Source organism: Mauremys reevesii, linkage group 1, assembly GCF_016161935.1.
Source record: "Mauremys reevesii isolate NIE-2019 linkage group 1, ASM1616193v1, whole genome shotgun sequence".
Taxonomy (NCBI): Eukaryota; Metazoa; Chordata; order Testudines; family Geoemydidae; genus Mauremys; species Mauremys reevesii.
Genome location: NC_052623.1, coordinates 211,822,030 through 211,840,117, shown reverse-complemented (window position 1 = coordinate 211,840,117; position 18,088 = coordinate 211,822,030). Strand labels below are relative to the sequence as shown.

The following is an 18,088-nucleotide window of genomic DNA, read 5'->3' as shown; positions in this document are numbered from 1 at the left end:
GCTCAGAGACTGGATCCTCCCCACCTTACCTTTTTGTCCCATCTATCCCCTTTCTACCCTGCGTGGGCCCATATTACATCGGACCATTGGGGGCTCCACACAGTAGAAAGGAGATATTCACTCCAATTCTCGGCTCTCTCGCCCTTCCACCCCTCTTCCCCGTCCCTCTTCAGGGACCCCTCTCATGAGCAACTCATTATCCAGGAGGTGCAATTGCGCCTCCTGCTGGGAGCAATGGAAGAGGTTCCTCAGGATTACAGGGGCCTTTATTCCCAGTATTTCCTAATACTAAAAGCCAACGCGGGGCTAAGACCTATTCTAGACCTGCACAAACTCAACAAGTGCTATCAGAACTCCATTCCAAAAGATGAAATCCCAAAATATTTGAAAAAAATCTCCAAGGGCATGATGGACAGACGCTAAAACAGGGACTCACAGCAGTGCAGCATGAAAATTAAGGAGCTCAGGCAAGCCTACCAAAAAAACCAACGAGACAAATGGCCGCTCCAGGTCAGAGCCGCAGATATGCCGCTTCTATGATGAGCTGCATGCAATTCGGGGGGGGGGGGGCTACCACTATCACACCCCTGTCCGTGGACACCTGCAAGAGGGGAGGAGTCTCATGCAACAGGGATGAGGATTTTGGGGATGAGGAAGAGGAGGAGGAGGAGGAGGATAGTGCACAGCACGCAAGCAGAGAAACTATTCTCCTCGACAGCCAGGAACCATTTATCACCCTGGAGCCAATACCCTCTCAAGACGGGCTCACAGACCATGAAGCCGGAGAAGGCACCTCTGGTGAGTGCACCTTTGTAAATATAATGCATGGTTTAAAAACAAGCATGTTTAATGATTAATTTGCCCTGAAGATTTGGAATGCATTCGCAGCCAGTACAGCCCCTACTCCCCAAGTTCCATAGCCTCCTCACCCAGATGCCCAAGAACGTAGCGGGGAGGGCCCTCTGGGCACCCAACCACTCCACCCCAGAGGACTGCCCAAGCAACAGAAGGCTGGCATTCAATAAGTTTTAAAGTGCAGTGTGGCCTTGTCCTTCCCTCATCCATCACCCCACCCGGTGCTTCCCTCCTCCCCCAACCCTCCCGGGCTACCTTGGCAGTTATCCCCCTATTTGTGTGATGAATGAATAAAGAATGCATGATTTTGAAACAATGACTTTATTGCCTCTGCAAGCGGTGATCGAAGGGGGGAGGGCAGTTGGCTTACAGGGAAGTAGAGTGAACCAATAGGGCAGGTTTTCATCAAGGAGAAACAAATAGAACATCACACTGTAGCCTGGCCAGTCATGAAAGTGGTTTTCAAAGCTTCTCTGATGCGCACCGCACCCTGCTGCGTTCTTCTAATCGCTCTGGTGTCTGGCTGCGCGTAATCAGCAGCCAGGCGATTTGCCTCAACCTCCCACCCCACCATAAACGTCTCCCCCTTACTCTCACAGATATCATTGAGCACACAGCAAGCGGCAATAACAATTCGAATACTGGTTTTGTTGAGGTCTAACCGAGTCAGTAAACTGCACCAGCGCACTTTTAAACATCCAAATGCACATTCTACCACCAATCTGCTCTTGCTCAGCCTATAGCTGAACAGCTCCTTACTACTGTCCAAGGTGCCTGTGTATGGCTTCATAAGCCATGGCATTAAGGGGTAGGCTGGATCCCCAAGGATAACTATAGGCATTTCAACATCCCCAACAGTTATTTTCTGTTCTGGGAAGTAAATCCCTTCCTGCAGCTGTTCAAACAGACCAGACTTCCTGAAGAAGTGAGTGTCATGTACCTTTCCCAGCCATCCCAGGTTGATGTCAGTGAAACGTCCCTTGTGATCCACCAGTGCTTGCAGCACCATTGAAAAGTACCCCTTGCGGTTTATGTACTGGCTGTGAAGATGCTCTGGTCCCAAGATAGGGATATAGGTTCCATCTATCACCCCACCACAGTTAGGGAATCCCATTGCAGCAAAGCCATCCACTATGACCTGCACATTTCCCAGAGTCACTACCTTTGGTAGCAGCAGCTCAGTGATCGTGTTGGCTACTTGGATCACAACAGCCCCCACAGTAGATTTACCCACTCCAAATTTATTCCCGACTGACCGGTAGCTGTCTGGTGTTGCAAGCTTCCAGAGGGCTATCACCACTCGCTTCTCAACTGTGAGGGCTGCTCTCATCTTGGTTTTCTGGCGCTTCAGGGCAGGGGAAAGCAAGTCACAAAGTTCCATGAAAGTGGAAGCTTCCTCGATGGTTTCCCGAGGAAGAACACACGTTCCCCGGAAACAGACAACATGGAGAAATTCGCTATCAAGACACGAGCAGGAGAGCAGAGTTGCAGTGGAAGCGGTGGATGACAACAGGATGCCACGAAAATAGATATTTATACCGAATGATGAGAGGACCTGCGAGGTGGATTCATGGCACCAGGAGAGCAGAGTTGCAGCGGAAGCAGTGGTTGGATGACGATGGTTAGCAGTCCTACTGCACCATCTGCTGAAAGCACTATGGCGTCTGCACAGAAAAAAGGCACGAAACAATTGTCTGCTGTTGCTTTCACAGAGGGAGGGGCGACTGATGACATACCCAAAACCACCCGCGACAATGTTTTTGCCCTATCAGGCATTGGGAGCTCAAGCCAGTATTCTAATGGGCAGCAGAGACTGCGGGAACAGTGGGATAGCTATCCACAGTGCAACGCTCTGAAAGTCAATGCTAGCCACGGTACTGTGGATGCACTCTGCCGGCTTAATGCTCTTAGTGGGGACACACACACAATCGACTGTATAAAATCGCTTCCTAAAAATCAACTTCTATAAATGCGACCTAATTTTGTAGTGTAGACATACCCTTAAGGTCATTACTTCTTGTCTTGTCCTCAGAAGTTAAATTGTTCTCATCACCCTCTTTATAACCTTTTATGTACTTGAAGTGTGTTACATTCCCTCTCACTCTTCTCTTATCCAGACTAAACAAACCAAATTTTTTTTCAATCTTTCCTCATAGGTCATGTTTTCCAGATCTTTAGTCATTTTTGCCGCTCTCCTCTGGACTTTCTCCAATTTGTCCACATCTTTCACAATGTGTGGTCCTCAGAACTGAACAATACTCCAGTTAAGGCCTTATCAGAGTGGAAGAATTACTTCCGCTTACAACTATCCTGCTAATACATCCCAAAATGACATTTGCTTTTTTTTGCAACAACATTATGCTGGTAACTAATATTTAGTTTGTTATCCACCAGAACCGCCCAATCCTTTTCTGTAGTACTCCTTCCTAGGAAGTCATTTCCTGTTTTGTATTTGTGCAATTTGGTTATTCCTTCCTAAGTGAAGTACTTTTCATCAATCCTTATTGAATTTCATCCTATTTATTTCAGACCATTTCTCTAGTTTGTCCAGATCATTTTGAATTATAATCTTATCCTCCAAAGAACTTGCAACCCCTCCCATCTTGGAATCATCCACAAACTTTATAAGTGTACTCTCTCTGACATTATCCAAATTACTGATGAAGATCTTGAGTAGGACCAGACACAGGACAGATCCCTGCAGACCCCACTGGATATCCCTGTCCAGCTTGATTGTGAGCTCTTGGAGTATGCTTTTCCAACTAGTTCTGCACTTGCCTTTTAGTAGCTTCATCTAGGCCATATTTCCCTAGTTTGTTTATGAGAAGGTCATGCAAGACAGTATCCAAAGTCGAGATATAACAGACTCTTCTGTCTCGCCAACAAAGATACAACATGAGCCAGTGACTGGATATTGAAGCTAGACAAATTCAGACTAGAAATAAGGTGTACATTTGTAACAATGAAAGTAATTAACCATTGGAACAATTTACCTATGGTGGATTCTCCATCGCTGGCAATTCTTAAACCAAGACTTTTTATTTATTTATTTTTAAAGATAAGCTCTAGTTCAAAAGGGATTCTTTGGGGAAAGTCCTTTGACCTGTGTTATACAGGAGATCAGACTAAATGACCACAACAATCCCACCTGGACTTGGAATCTATGACTCGATAACACTATATTCTGAGCGTGTGGTATGGCTGCCCAAAGAACAAGCAGTGTATATCAGGTTGGCAGTGCAGGGATTATATATTTCAACCTAGTTTATAAAAGATATTCTGTGCCTTAAAACAAATAATGGATATTTAGCACTGAGAGGTTCCTGGCCAAGATTTTCAAAACTAGGACCCCCTGAAGTTAGTCCCATAAATCCTTAAGCACCTGACTTTAAGTACTGACCACCCAGCAGATTCCATGGGGATCCAGGGTGATTGTCAGAGAACAGATACTAGACGAGACAGACCACTAGTCTGATTTGGTAACTGCGATGTTCCTATTTTCAGAAAGTCATATGCATGTGCACACCTAGTATTTGTATGCACAGTGCTAGTTATTTGCTCACACAGTCACTTGGGCCAACACACCACAGGTATTCTGTGTTCGGCAGAAATGGGGGTCAGGCCAAGACCCCTTGAAAGATTCCACTCTGAAAAGTGACCAATGTAAAATTCCACATATACCTTCCCACCAACCCCAAAGCACGAATGCTCAGTTTACATATAGAAAGAATGGTTCTCTAACTGCTCTGCAAATTCAGCCAGGGATCTGAGACTCAAGCTGGCTTCTCTCCGACATGTGTAGCTACCAGTAATAAGTTCTGCAGGCCAAATGCTTCTCTCAGGTACACTGGAGTAAACGACAATTCTATAAAGTCTCTCCCGGCCAGAGACACCAAAATCCTTTTACCTGTAAAGGGTTAAGAAGCTCAGGTAACCTGGCTGACACCTGACCCAAAGGACCAATAAGGGGACAAGATACTTTCAAGTCTTTTGAGGGGGGCGGGGAGGGCGGCTTTTGTGTGTGCTCTTTGTTTTGGTGGTGTTTGCTCTTCAGACTAAGAGGGACCCGACATCAATCCATGTTCTTCAAATCTTTCTGCACAAGTCCCTCATATTTCAAACTTGCAACAGCCAGGCAAGGCATGTTAGTTTTATCTTTGTTTTCTCAACTTGTAAATGTTCCTTTGCTAAAGGGAGGTTTATCCCTGTCTTGCTGTAACTTTGAAACTAGGGCTAGAGGGGGTTCCTCTGGGCTCTTTGAATCTCATTACCCTGTAAGTTATTTCCATCCTGATTTTACAGAGATAAACTTTACCTTTTCTTTTAATAAAATCCTTCTTTTAAGAACCTGATTGATTTTTCATTGTTTTAAGAGCCAAGGGTTTTGGATCTGTGTTCACCAGGACTAATTGGTGAGGGTATACTCTCAAGCCTACCCAGGAAAAGGGGTGTAAGGACTTGGTGGGAGGGGAGGAATTAGTCTCAAATCTGCCCAGGAAATGGGGGGGTGCTAGGGACTTGGAGGGAGGCAGAGTTCCAAGTGGCTCTCCCCTAAGATTTGGAACATGCTTGGTGGTGGCAGCTTACTGTTAACCTAAGCTGGTAAATAAGCTTAGGGGGGGTCTTTCATGCGGGTTCCCCTATCTGTACCCTAAAGTTCAGAAAGGGGAAGGAACCCTGTTAGTAACTGCCTTTTCTTCTTCGAGTGATTGCTCATGTGTATTCCACAATAGATGATTCCAAGCTATATCTGTTGGAGGTGGGTAGGAGTTCACAGCTTCCTGGGACAGAATATGGCCCTGCCGAACCCGGCTTTTTCCCTGGTTTGGGAGAGAATCGCATAGTGCGAGTTAAATGTGTGAACTGAAGACCACATAGCGGCCCTACAAATGTCCTGGATAGGGACATGGGCCATGAAGGCAGCCAACAAGGCCTGGGCCTGAGTCGAGTGTGTCTTCACAATTGGTGGCAGGGTAAGCCCTGCCACGTCATAACAGGTGTGAATGCACAAGGTGATCTAGTGGGAGAGGCGCTGGGTGGAAATCGACCGACCCCTCATAAACTCAGCTGAAGCAACAAACAGTAGAGAGGACTTCCTGAATGGCTTAGTCAGTTCCTGGTAGAAGGTCAATGCCCTACGCACACCAAGCGTGTGGAGGCAGCGTTCCTCAGCGGATGCTTGAGGCTTGGGGCAGAGGACAGGCAGGAAAATGTCCTGGCCCATGTGATAGACGGAGACCACCCTAGGGAGGAATGTGGGGTGTAGGCAGAGCTGAACCTTATCCTTGTGGAAGACCATGTACGGGGGTTCAGAGGTCAGAGCCCTGAGCTCTGAGCCCCACCTGGCCGACATGATAGCAACCAGGAAAGCCACCTTCCATGAGAGGTGAGACCAAGAGCATGTGGCCAGAAGTTCAAACAGGGGCCCTGTGATACGGAATAGCACCAAGTTCAGGTCCCACTGCAGGACAGAGAGCCTGTCATATGGAACCCTATCATATGTCCAACCCTTTAAGGAACCGCCCAGTCATAGCATGGGAGAACACCGTGTGTCCCTGCACCGGTGGATGGAAGGCCAATATGGCTGCCAGGTGCACCTTCACCAATGAGGGCACCAGGCCCTGGGATCTCAGGTGAAGGGGGTAGTCCAGGATAAGATGGATTGGGGTGGCCACTGGGGAAATACCCTGCTCAGCAGCCCATCTAGCAAACCCGGACCACTTAGCCAAGTAGGTGCAGCGTGTGGAGGGCCGCTCCTCCCCTCCTAGCCCTTGAGCAGCCACGCTGTGAGGTAGAGTGCCGCTAAGTTGGGATGGAGTAGGCAGCCCCAGTCCTGAGAGAGTAGGTCTGGATGGCTACGGTCACAACGGGGCCACTGCCAGGCCCGTGAGGGTCCCGTACCAATGCTGCCAGGGCCATGCCGGGGCAATTAAGAGGACCCGTGCCTTGTCCATTTTCACCTTCTCCAGGACCCTGCTGATGAGGGGTAACGGGGGGAAGGCATACAGAAACTGGTCTGGCCAGGACAGGAGGAATGAATCTGAGATAGCACCCCATCCCAGCCCCCCCCCAGACAGAACGGGGTAATGCCTGTTCTGCGTCATTGCAAACAGGCCCACCTGGGGAGTTCCCCACACTTGGAAGAGCTGGTGAGCCACTTCTGGGTGGAGAGACCACTCGGGTCAGAAGTCCCTGCTCAAGCAATCAGCCCACGTGTTGTGGGCACTTGGTAGGTGAAAGGCCCTCAGGGAGAGTCATGGGCTATGCAGAAGTCCCACAGTCTGAGGGCTTCATGGCAGAGGGCCGAGGACAGGGTCCTGCCTTGCCTGTTGATGTAGAACATTGAGGCTGTGTTGTCCGTGAGGACCCTGACCACCTTGCCCTGCAAGTGCGAGCAGAAAGCCACACATGCCAGGTGCACCACTCTGAGTTCCTTGATATTTATGTGTAGGGACAACTCCATGGCAGAGCACAGCCCTTGGGTCTGAATGGTCCCCACCTGGGCTCCCTAATCCAGGCCGGACGTATTGGACACCAGCTCTAACGATGGGGCCGCATCCCAGAAGGGGACCCCTTGGACCACCACAGGGAGGCAATCACCGGGTCAGGCATGGTGAGGACTTTTGTCCATCTTGTCCAGGGCCTGGGAGAACTCCGAGACCAGCCAAAGCTGGAGGGGCCTCATTTGGAGCCTGGCGTGGCAGACCACAGATGTGCACGCTAACACGTGACCCATGAGCTGCAAGCACAATCTGGCCGTTGTTACTGGGAAATTCGTGATCGAGTCAATGAGCCCTTTTAGGGTCTCAAACCTGTCTGGTGGGAGGGAGGCCAGGGCCGTCGAGGCGTCCAGGAGCACCCTGATAAACTCTATGCGCTGGACCGGAACTAATATGGACTTGGTGTCGTTTACTAACCGGCCAAAGGTGGTACACATGGACAGTAGGAGCGTGATGAGATCCCGCACCTGCGACTGGGAGCTGCTGATAGGTTGTTACCACCGACATACATTTCATGAACACCCTGGGGCAGTGGATAGGCCAAAGAGGAGGACCGTGAACTGGTAGTGGTTCTGTCCCACCAGGAAATGGAGGAAGTGGCTGTGCCCCTCAAGTATGTGGATTTGGAAATATGCGTCCTGCAGGTCCAGGGCCATGTACCACTCCCCAGGGAGGGGATGATAGAGGCCAGGGAGACCATGCAGAGCTTGAGCTTGACCATGAATTGGTTTAGGTCCCACAGATCCAGGATGGGCCTGAGACCCCCCTCTTGCCTTCGGGATAAGGAAATAGCAGGAGTAGAACCCCTTGTTCCTGAATTCGTTGGGTACCATTTCCACCGCTCCCAGGCTTAGGAGCCGCCCAACCTCCTGCTTTAACAGGTCTGCGTGCAATGGATCCCCCATACCTGACAGGGGTAGGGGGTGGCTGGGCGGGGGCAAAACAAATTGCAGTGTGTAGCCCCAGGAAATGGTATTGAGGACCCCGCGGTCCGAGGTTAGTTGCGACCACTCCAGGAGGAAAGCACACAACCAGTTGCAGAAGGGAAATTTTATTGGGCGGGGGGGGGGGGTGGAGGGGAGGGGAGGATCCCCTTGGAGAGCTGCCTGGGTACCCCCCAGCGTCCCATCAAAACAGCCTCTTCCCCGCCTGTTTGCCCTTGGAGGACCCAGGCTGCAGGGCTGGCCATGACTGCTGCCGTTGTCTGTTTGTAACATTTTAAAGGGACAGGGATGGGAAAGGTCAGGCCGTGTAACAGCCCATGAGAATGCAGTCTGACCACACAGCCAGTGTCCCCGTAAACCACTCCCTCGTGCAACATCAGCACAAAGTCCTGCCGCCTGCCCCTTGGCACATTGGCATGGTTATAGGAGCAGTTTGCAAACTACACTCAGGGCTAGTCTACACTAGCAACACTAAAGTGCTGCCGCAGCAGTGCTTTAACGTGGCTTGTGTAGTCACGGCTAAAAATCCACCTCCACGAGAGGCGTAGCTACAAGCGCGGCTCCCAGCACTGGGGCACTGTTTACACTGGCACTTTACAGCACTGAAACTTGCTGCACGTGGGGGGTGTTTTTTCACACCGAGTGAGAAAGTCGCAGCGCTGTAAATTGCCAGCGTGGACAAGCCCTCAGTTAAAACACTGAGAGCAAATCATATCTCTATCGAGGAAGAAATCAAGCCATTTCTAATGGCTGCTGGTCTAAGGGACAGGCTGCAGCTTTGAGACCGGCCTCAGATTCAAGATTCAAATGTAAACATGTCCAGCAGAGTTCAGGAAGTTCCATCCAAGCCAGGGAATGGGACTCACTCCACCCCGCATTTGTGATGTGCCCTGGAGGGAATTAATACACCCTCTGAGCATGCAAGAATGGGAGCAGACCTGCTGGAGTCCGCGTCAGTCACTGAACCAGAGACTTTCAGGGCCCACTAGCCCTCAGAAAGCCTCCCTCGCATGGAGGTTGCACGAGCCCCGCGCTCTGCCCTGCATTATGGACAGCAAAAGCTAAACCACCGCGAGAACCAGCTTCTCTTTTTTCTTCCTCTTCCTCCTCTTCTCCTCAAAACGGTCGGTCGCATCCGCAAAGAAAGTCACCTCGTCCTTGGCCTCAATCTCTCTCTTCAGGAACTGCAGCCCAGCCATATTGAAGCCCAGCACATTCTGCAAAGACAGATGGTCGGTGCATTACTGGGTATTCCTCAACCTTGCTAGTGGCCGGGAGTCAGCATCCCCAAGGCCCCCTGCTCCCTGGCCCAAATAGACACTACTGCTTTCACCATCTCCGGGTAAGATGCAGCCCCACAGATTTACGCAATGCAGCCTACAGCCAACTTCATCAACACAGAAGAATGGCCAGACCCCAGCTACCGCTTAGAACAAGAGGGAGCACTGCATTCTGGGAGTTGGAATCTCTGTTCTCCACTCCTCTGTATTAAAGAGCGGGGGGGAGCTACAACCCACTTTCTGAAAGTTAGCTAGCAATTAGCTGACTCAGCCCTGGTAGGCCACCACCTCCCCCACTCCAGGTTACTTGTCAATCACATCAGCCCACGGCAAAGGTGAAGATGGTTCCCTTTCATGAGAGGTTTGAGAGTCCTGTGTACAAAGTACATTCATACTGGTGAGTAAAGTCTGAACAAACCACACAGCAAAATCAAAAGGGGATGGAGGCATTGTGTGTTATAGCCAGGAACCAGCCTGCCGCCCCCACATGCAGCAGAAACATGACAAAGGGCCAGGCTACTGGAAAGCTGGGAAGAGTCAGATGGAGACACTGGACTTAGCATTCCCTTTGAGACAAACACGATGCATTCTGTAACCGTTAGTACAGTCACTATGCCAGAGTCCGGGCAGGGGGGCGCTGCAGATACTCACCCTGACCTCGCTGACTTTGGAAATGGTGGTTTTCTTCAGATTCTCTATCACTGTCACGAGCAGCTGATTGCTTGTGATGCGCCCAAAGTGTATCCTGAAGAACAAGCCAGGCAGAGAGAGCGCCCCAGTTAGATGCAGCGTGACATTCCGACAGGCCAAGGGACTTCAGGAGGGGGACAAAGTGAGGGCTTTTCTTAATTGTGTTTACATGGTGCAGACCCCACTGAGTTGGGCCCAGGAGGCGGATCAGAGTGCAAACAAATGAGATCAATATTACAACAGAGGTGGACTGGAAAAGAAACGGGGGCTATTTCATAAAGTTTCTTTTTACAGCACACCGGCTAAAGACCTAGGTGGCTGCTCTGGGTGAGCTGGATGTGAGACGGGCCATCAGCCCATGCTGGCATGAGGGATGCAATTCCCAGCTTCATCAGCACTTCAGCGCTCTGAAATCTCAAACTCTGACACAATGCCTGGCAGCCCAGTTTGGGCCATACTAGCCAGACCCATGTTCCCTGTCCTGACCCAGCCTGGCTGCGCACACAGTCCTGACAACAGCCCCATCACATACACTGTGGGTGATGGGACCTTTCCTCCAAAATACAGGGGACACAGGACCGACTCTGCCAGGCAGGACTCCAGGGGCAGGAGAGAAAGCTCAAGCACATCCTCCACAGGCCCAGGCAAGATGTACTTCATCCCGCAGTACCTCAGAGTATCCCCTAGACCTACCCCGCATGCCCATGTGTCCCTTCCCAGCATGGCAGGTGCCCAGGGAAAGTAATGCAGCCCTTGCTACACAAGGAGAAGGGACAACAGGCATTCAGGGGAACACAGCTCGGGGAAGTGCTGGCTCATAGCCCAGGAGATCAAAGGCTCCTCACTAGCTACAAAGCAGGCAAGGAGCAGTGGGTCTGGCTGTCTACACACCATCCTGCTGGACTCAAACTAGTGAGTGAGGTGAGAGGATAAAGCAACCTTCCTGACTCACCTGAGCAGAAAGAGGAGCGCACGGCAGAGGAGTTCCACCTCCGAGCCCCGCTGGATGTGCTCATTAAAGAGCACAAGCAGGTCAGGCACATACGAGAAGGGCAACACCAGCAGAGACTCCTCCAGCTCACTGAGGAGAGAGCGCAGAGACAGGGATGACTGACAGCAGCCATGGACAGAACACACTGCACCATGCTGTCTGCCCTGCTGCAGAATGGGCCCCGGACCAGGCATGACATGCTGCGCAAAGCCCCTCAGCCTTAGCACAGTCCAGCCTGGCAGCTCCCCTCTCTGAGGAAGGAGACTGAAGAAAGCCAGGACCATTTGGATGGAATACAGTTTCTTTGACATTGCCCAGGACAGGGAGCAGGCAAACAGCATTTGGGTGGGGGACAGACAATCCTGCCCTGTGGGAAAGACACCAGACAGCTCTGTCTACCTGGAACATCCCACTGGCTTCCTTCCACTCCACTGAGTAAAAGAGCTCCTGGCCCACCTGCATGGACAAGTTTCGGCCAACTCTCACCGTGGAAGGAACGATTTTTATTCCCCACTTGCAGACACTCTACAGCCGCAGTGTGCACTCATTCCCAAAGAGGTGGCTTTCGTATTAGAATTACCCATGGAATACATGAAATGACTTCAAGTCTACCAGTGACATTCACACGAGCCTTTCTTCCATTGCCCACCTCCAATATAAGTGGCCAATCCAAAACTCCAGCCAGAGCCAGGCTTCACTGCTCAATAGCAAGCCCTGCTCAGCAAAAAGCCTCATGAGACTCACCTTGACTTGACTTTCTTGAAAACTTCTAGCACGTATGCTGAAGGCTGTAACAGAAGGAAACAGCATCAGCTTGGCATGTCAGGAAGTGCCCCAAAGGGAGCACAAGATCAGTGGTTTTCAAACTTTTTAGGCCCTTTCCACATAATGTAGTCTACCGCATACCCCCATCTGAGATAGGATCATAATATACCTATGATTAGATTACCAAGTCTTTCTTACAAGTCTTCATGGCATTGTCCACCATTACAGGCTTTTTCTTCCATACCCCCCTGATGAGAGCTTGCGTACTCCCGTTTGAAAACCACTGCACTAGATTAAATGAATCTCAAAGCATGTTAGTTATAGAAACACAGGAACATGCTTTTAAGAGTTGTTAAATACAATCAAAATGAAAAGAAACAGAAAGCCACCGCATCTCCCATCCGCTGACAGCTTGGGACACAAAGGGCTGCTCAGGAGATGAATGAAACAAGCTGCTTTCAGAAAACTCTAGTACTGGTGGGATTTTTGTAATAATTTAGCAGGTTGAATATAAAGTGTTTATCCATTTTATACAAGTTCTGAAATTTAGTGGAACGTGTTCTGTGCAATATGGATAAACACCATTTACACTTAAGCTGTTAAATTATATTAAAAAAACCCTCACAAAAACTAGTTACCTAAAAAGTGTTACTAGTCCCAGCTTCTCTCATTCACCTGCTGAACAGCACTTCCTGTGTCACAAATTGCAGCAGACACAGCCTCCTGCTGGGAAGTAGCAGGCGAAAAAAGGCAGCTCCATCTGAGAGAGAGATTCAAGCACCATTCACTGTACAGAGAGAATGAAGGAGTAACAAGGATTTCTACAGGGGTGCCTAAAAAATTCATTAGTGTGTATGCAGAGACTTTATAGACTTGTTTAATACAGGAGGAATAAATTTGGCAATGTCGTAACAACTGGAATATAAATGTACGCACAAGCTCAGAATGTTTCATTTCTATGTACTATTATACACAAACACCCACTTTCTAGTATCTAGAAGTGAAAACTGCTCTGAGCTGGCGTAACCCAGTGGGTTACACGAGCACTCAAATGCTGTAATAGTGACATTTTAGATCTATGTGGAATTTCAATTAAAATATCTTGGGAAGCCTAAACAAAAATTCCACAATTTGAGTCCCACCAAGCCTTCCAAAACAAGCCTGTTTAAGGCAGAGCTCTGCATTCCACTCAGGGCCACCCCACCATGGCAAGAGCAGAAATGAGGCTGTAGGAACTGAAACTTCCATGGTCTCCTAAAGAAAAACTGGCTTCCAGCTACTGCTACATGGGTCACAGCAACATAGCAGACAGGTCTCCAGTAAGCAACAACTCTTCAACAGAGAGCAGATACTGCACCTGCCAAACCCATAGAGCATTTCTGAGCATGATCTGACCTGTCAAGTGCTCAGAGTCGAAAGTCTGGGCCCAGACTCAGAGCTTGCCAGCACAATGTATTTTTGCTTCTTGAACTCATGAGCGTGAATGGACAACCCATGACCCAGACTTCCAAGAGCAGACTGTGCACATCCCATGAACTGGGCATCCCACTTACTGAAATATTTCCATAGGCCTGAAGGATGGGGTTGACAGGAAGGGGAACCTGGAGAAAGAGAATGGGTCAGAATAAGGCAGGTACATACACACACACGCAGTTTCCAGTAAGAGACATGCACACTGCCAGGCCCTCTACCTGGAACTCCCCCAGCTCCCCCAACGCAGAGAGGCAGTTTTCTGTAGCCAGAGCAGTGTAATTCTCAGAACACACAGGGCATTTTGTCTTACACATCTCCATTCTTTCCCACCCAGCCAGCCATCAGCCTCCCATAGTAACCAGCAATAATCGGATGAAGGTCAGAACGAACAGCTAGGCTGGATGATAGGAAAAACCTCCTGGCAGAGATTTCTATTAGGCAATAGAATAATCTCCCCAAGGGCAGAGGCAGAATCCCCAGTGCAGTCTGGGACATTAAAAACCAGAACAGAAAATGCACTGCTAATTGTGCACTAGGGAATGATGCTGCCCTTCTGCCAAGAGATGGATTTCACCGACCATCTCTAGCTGCCACAGCTCTTTATTTGCCTGCTTAGCTTCTTCCCTGAGGTGATGGAGCTGGCTAGAGACATGCACACACTACTAAGTATATCCATGCCCAGGTCTCTTCACCTCTTTCCCAGCAGCTTTACATATGGCCTGGTGCTCCTTCCGTTTTGCAGTCTCTTCTCTGTACAGTTCAATAGCTTCCATGATCCGCTCAGCCTGTGTAGGACAAAAGCAGCACATCAGTCACTGAAAGGCCCGGACAAAGCAGAGCTCATATTCTGATTGGGAGGAGCGGAGGGGAGGGGATGCTGAGGTGATAAGAGCATTCCATGAGATTCCAAACATGGCACCACTGACTAGTTAGTATGTAGAAACCATGTGACCTGCACTAGCCAATTAATCAACATTTAGGATTCCCCATCTTGCTGAGGTGCTGTGTTTCTCTCAAGATGCTCCCCTGACATCTACAGGCAATTCCAGCCTGCTGGCCAGGAATAACGCCTCAAAGCACTCTCTCTTCAAGAAGAATACTGGGCTGGTCAGTTTTGACCATTAAGTTCTGTAGTTTTACTTGCTAAGGTAAGAGTAGCCAAGCCTCAGACTGATTGCTGCAGGGGTCGGAGGGATCCCCAGGACCCTCCCACAGCATTGTACAATTGCCAAGGGGCATTATGAGACACTTCCACCTTCTTCTGAAGTATCGGGGATTGGCCAGGAGCAGGATGCCTGACTAGCTAGACCTACACACCCTGATCACGCACAGCAAAAATCTACACTTCTGATGGAGCATCCCATTACCACAGGGGCATGCCTGCGGAGCCAACGGGCTTGAACAAAAGAGTATGCAAAGCTTTTAATTCTGTTTACAAAAAGGAAATGAATCCATTCATCCCTGGCGCCTGCTGGCTGGGAGGGGTATGTACCAGAGAGGGAGATGGCCTCAGTACTTCTCTGGGAGGCACCAATCTGGCACGTTTCTGGATGGACTCAAACGCCTTCTCCGAGCTGAGGAGGTGACACTGCTCTGCCTGATCAGGAAAGTTTACTTCGGTGCCCTACATCTCAGATGTCTACTCCTCAAAGCATGAGCCCTTCCAGGGAGTCTGCTGGCCTATCAGTAACACTGGAGAACCAAGAAAAGAACTAGCAACACTCACACCAACTTACCGCTTTGACAGTCTCAATGGTCTTCTTTCCAGCTAATCCAGTCTCTCCCTGGGTCTCGCCAGCCACCTACAAGACACAAGACATGTCTCAAGCTACAGTCCTTCCCACAAAGCAGCTAATGCAGCCCCCAGGCAGCTCAAACCCCTTCCACAGTCAACATCCCTGATGCATATTAAAGCTCAGTGCCTTCCCCATCCTCTCATGTTCTTGGCTTTCCATCAAGTTCCCTGTATTGATGCTTTACACTGGTAATGGATTGATATAGAAATAAACTGCTTTCACCCCAGAGTCTGAAAGCACCACATTAGTATTAACCCCCATGGCCCCGTGAGGCAGGAGACTTTCTGGATAGGGAAAGACAGGCGAAGAGAGAGCTAACCAAGGCTCTGAGGCTGTGACCAAGTCAGCAAAGGAACTCAAGCCTCCTGCCTTAGGCACTAAACACGTTGCTTCTCATCCATCTCACGTAACAAAGGCACTGAAGAGCCAACCCTCGGACACTGCTGACCCAGCATGGATTTGAACTGGTGATGTACGAAATGGAGAGAAGGCAGGGATTGCGATTCACAGACTGCAGTTACTATATGGGAATAAGGCCAGGACCCCTCGCTCCTGCAAGAAGGGCCCAGAACTCCTTAATGAGTGCCTGGGCTTTCCGTCTCCTGTAAGCCAGCATCTCCAGTGGCAGGCTCCACACTGGGCCAGTACCGGCGAACTAGATCCCCCCAGCGTTCCTTACAAGTCTCTCATAAGTACAGACCCAGACTAGCTTATGAGCATTTTACAGTCTGATTAATATTCTGCTGGTCTGGCAGTTCTACTCACCACAGGCTGCTCTTCCTTGGCCACGCTCTCCTCGTATTCAGCTTCCCTTTGCTGCAGCGAAGGAGAAAGCAATACGTTAACAAGGGCAGGTAGCGCGGGTAAAACAGCGAGAATGAAAGTATTCAGCTTCCTCCCGGGAAAGCCGTGGCCTCGTGTGAACCTTGCCGCCCAATCTCAAAGCTGGGACACCCCTGGCAGGGAGCCCAATGCAGGTTCCCAGGTTTGTTTTCCTCCAATGGCCCAGCATGAGCTCAGGAGGCCAACACCGCGGGTTTGACTTGCACTATCACACCAGTGCTCACCACCGCAGGGCTGAGCGAGTGACAGCTCCGGCATTGGCCAGGCAGGCGGGGGAACAAGTCTGCAGGCTGCGCACACAAGGGCAACCCAGGGAGATCGCTGGCATCAGCTAGTCAAACTGAAATGAAGACGATCCAGATACAGCGGCTCCCTCCTGAGACACAGCCCAGCACGAACAAGCCTGGGAGCGTCCTGACATCAGCCCTTCCTGCAGGAAGGAGCCGTCCCTGCAGGGCCTGACTGGCACCTCTCCCACTAGCATGGCCCCAGCACTGTTTAATTCATCCTCTGGTGCCCAGAGCTGAGGCTCAAACACTGAAGGCCCAACTCACTGCTCTTGAGTGCATGGAAGAGATGTAGGATAAGCTCCCCTAAGAAGAAGGCATCTACCTCCCTCTGGAAGGCTTATCTATCATCCTACTGCCACCAGCATTTCCAATGAGCCAGTCCGGGGATATCGAGGTGCTGTCTAAGGGTCACAGCAAAATCCCCACAGAAGAGTCAGGCCAGACATCATAGACTTTCAGGTTTCCTCCTCTGCACATGCTGCCAGGCATGTTCTCCTGCACTGGCTCTTTGGGGAGTGCTCTGGTGAAGAGGTGAACCCTGAAGCACAAGGTCAAGAGGCGAGGTAGGCCTCTGCCAGCTCCCCTGAGCCATGGACCTACTACTGAGAAGGTGCTGCCCTCAATTCTCTCAGTCCTGGGTCTGTTAGTTGCAGTGATGACCACAGCAGCCAGGGCAGGCCCAGGTGGAGAGGGTGCATGGGCCTCTCATACTAAGGAACAGAGCAACCTGTGCACACTACAGCTAATTAACAAACTCCCCATCACTGTCACTGATGGAAAGTGCCCCAAACACCACGGAGGGCAGAAAGTTAAGCAGGGGCCTGCAGAGCTTAGAAAGACCTGAAGGGAAGAACAAAAGGAGAAGATGCAGCCAGTACTCCTGGGGAAAACAAAACATCTATTTGGAGGGAAACCTGGGGAGCAGCATAGCAGAGAGCATGTTAGCAAGGAGTTTGCAATGCAATATAGCAGGGAAAGAGAAAAGAAAAGACGGCCAATGCAATCCTGAGCCACCTGAAGATAATGCTGGAGGCAACTGTGCCTCTCTCTGCAATACTAGCAATCTCCCTGGAATACTCCCGTCACCTCTGGGCATCTTACTCCCAGACACAGGTAAACAGTGAGCTGAGATCTCTTAGGTACTGTGTAAGATCCTCAGAAGATTAAGAAGGGGCATTTAGTGGCTGAGGAGAAACTGAGGTGGAATTGTCTCTTGTAGGAGACCACAAGAAAAGGCTAATGCTCTTACCATCTCCCTCTCCTCTTCCAGGATGAGTGGTTCCCTCGTCCTTTCCCAAAGGCGCAGGGATTTATCATGCGATGAAGACACGATGTAGTCTCCGCTCGGACTGAGTGCCAAGCACCACACCTCCTGGTGGTGTCCCTACAGGTCAGAGGAAAGAGGTGAGACATCACCACCACCAATGCTCCCAGTCATTAGGGGAAATAGCTGCCCAGGCCCAAGTCACTCTCTGAAACCCCTTTACCTCCAGGGTCTGGATGTGCTCAAACTTATCCGCATCCCACTGCTTAATCTTGTGGTCCTTCCCAGCTGTGAAGAAGAGATGGGACTTGTGCACAAACTGGAGGGTCATCACACTGGAGAGTGAGAGAAAGCGATCGCCATCACACAGATAAGAAAGGAGACAGTGAAATATCTG

The 18,088-nt window shown here is 50.1% G+C and overlaps 1 protein-coding gene across 3 annotated transcripts in view; it reads right to left on the bottom strand.

Moving 5' to 3' along the window:
• Positions 1 to 7,555: 7,555 nt before the first annotated feature.
• WDR3 (WD repeat domain 3) overlaps positions 7,556 to 18,088 on the bottom strand; it is a 42,597-nt gene continuing 32,064 nt past the window's right edge. For all 3 annotated transcript variants that reach the window (XM_039529287.1, XM_039529304.1, XM_039529295.1), the window contains exons 18-27: positions 17,915 to 18,026; positions 17,677 to 17,811; positions 16,060 to 16,110; positions 15,235 to 15,300; positions 14,191 to 14,283; positions 13,579 to 13,626; positions 12,005 to 12,048; positions 11,222 to 11,350; positions 10,231 to 10,324; positions 7,556 to 9,516 (exon numbers count right to left, since the gene is read on the bottom strand). In XM_039529287.1, coding sequence (XP_039385221.1) covers positions 9,361 to 9,516; positions 10,231 to 10,324; positions 11,222 to 11,350; positions 12,005 to 12,048; positions 13,579 to 13,626; positions 14,191 to 14,283; positions 15,235 to 15,300; positions 16,060 to 16,110; positions 17,677 to 17,811; positions 17,915 to 18,026 — 928 coding nt within the window. In that variant the 3' untranslated portion in view covers positions 7,556 to 9,360. The remainder of the gene's footprint in view (positions 9,517 to 10,230; positions 10,325 to 11,221; positions 11,351 to 12,004; positions 12,049 to 13,578; positions 13,627 to 14,190; positions 14,284 to 15,234; positions 15,301 to 16,059; positions 16,111 to 17,676; positions 17,812 to 17,914; positions 18,027 to 18,088) is intronic.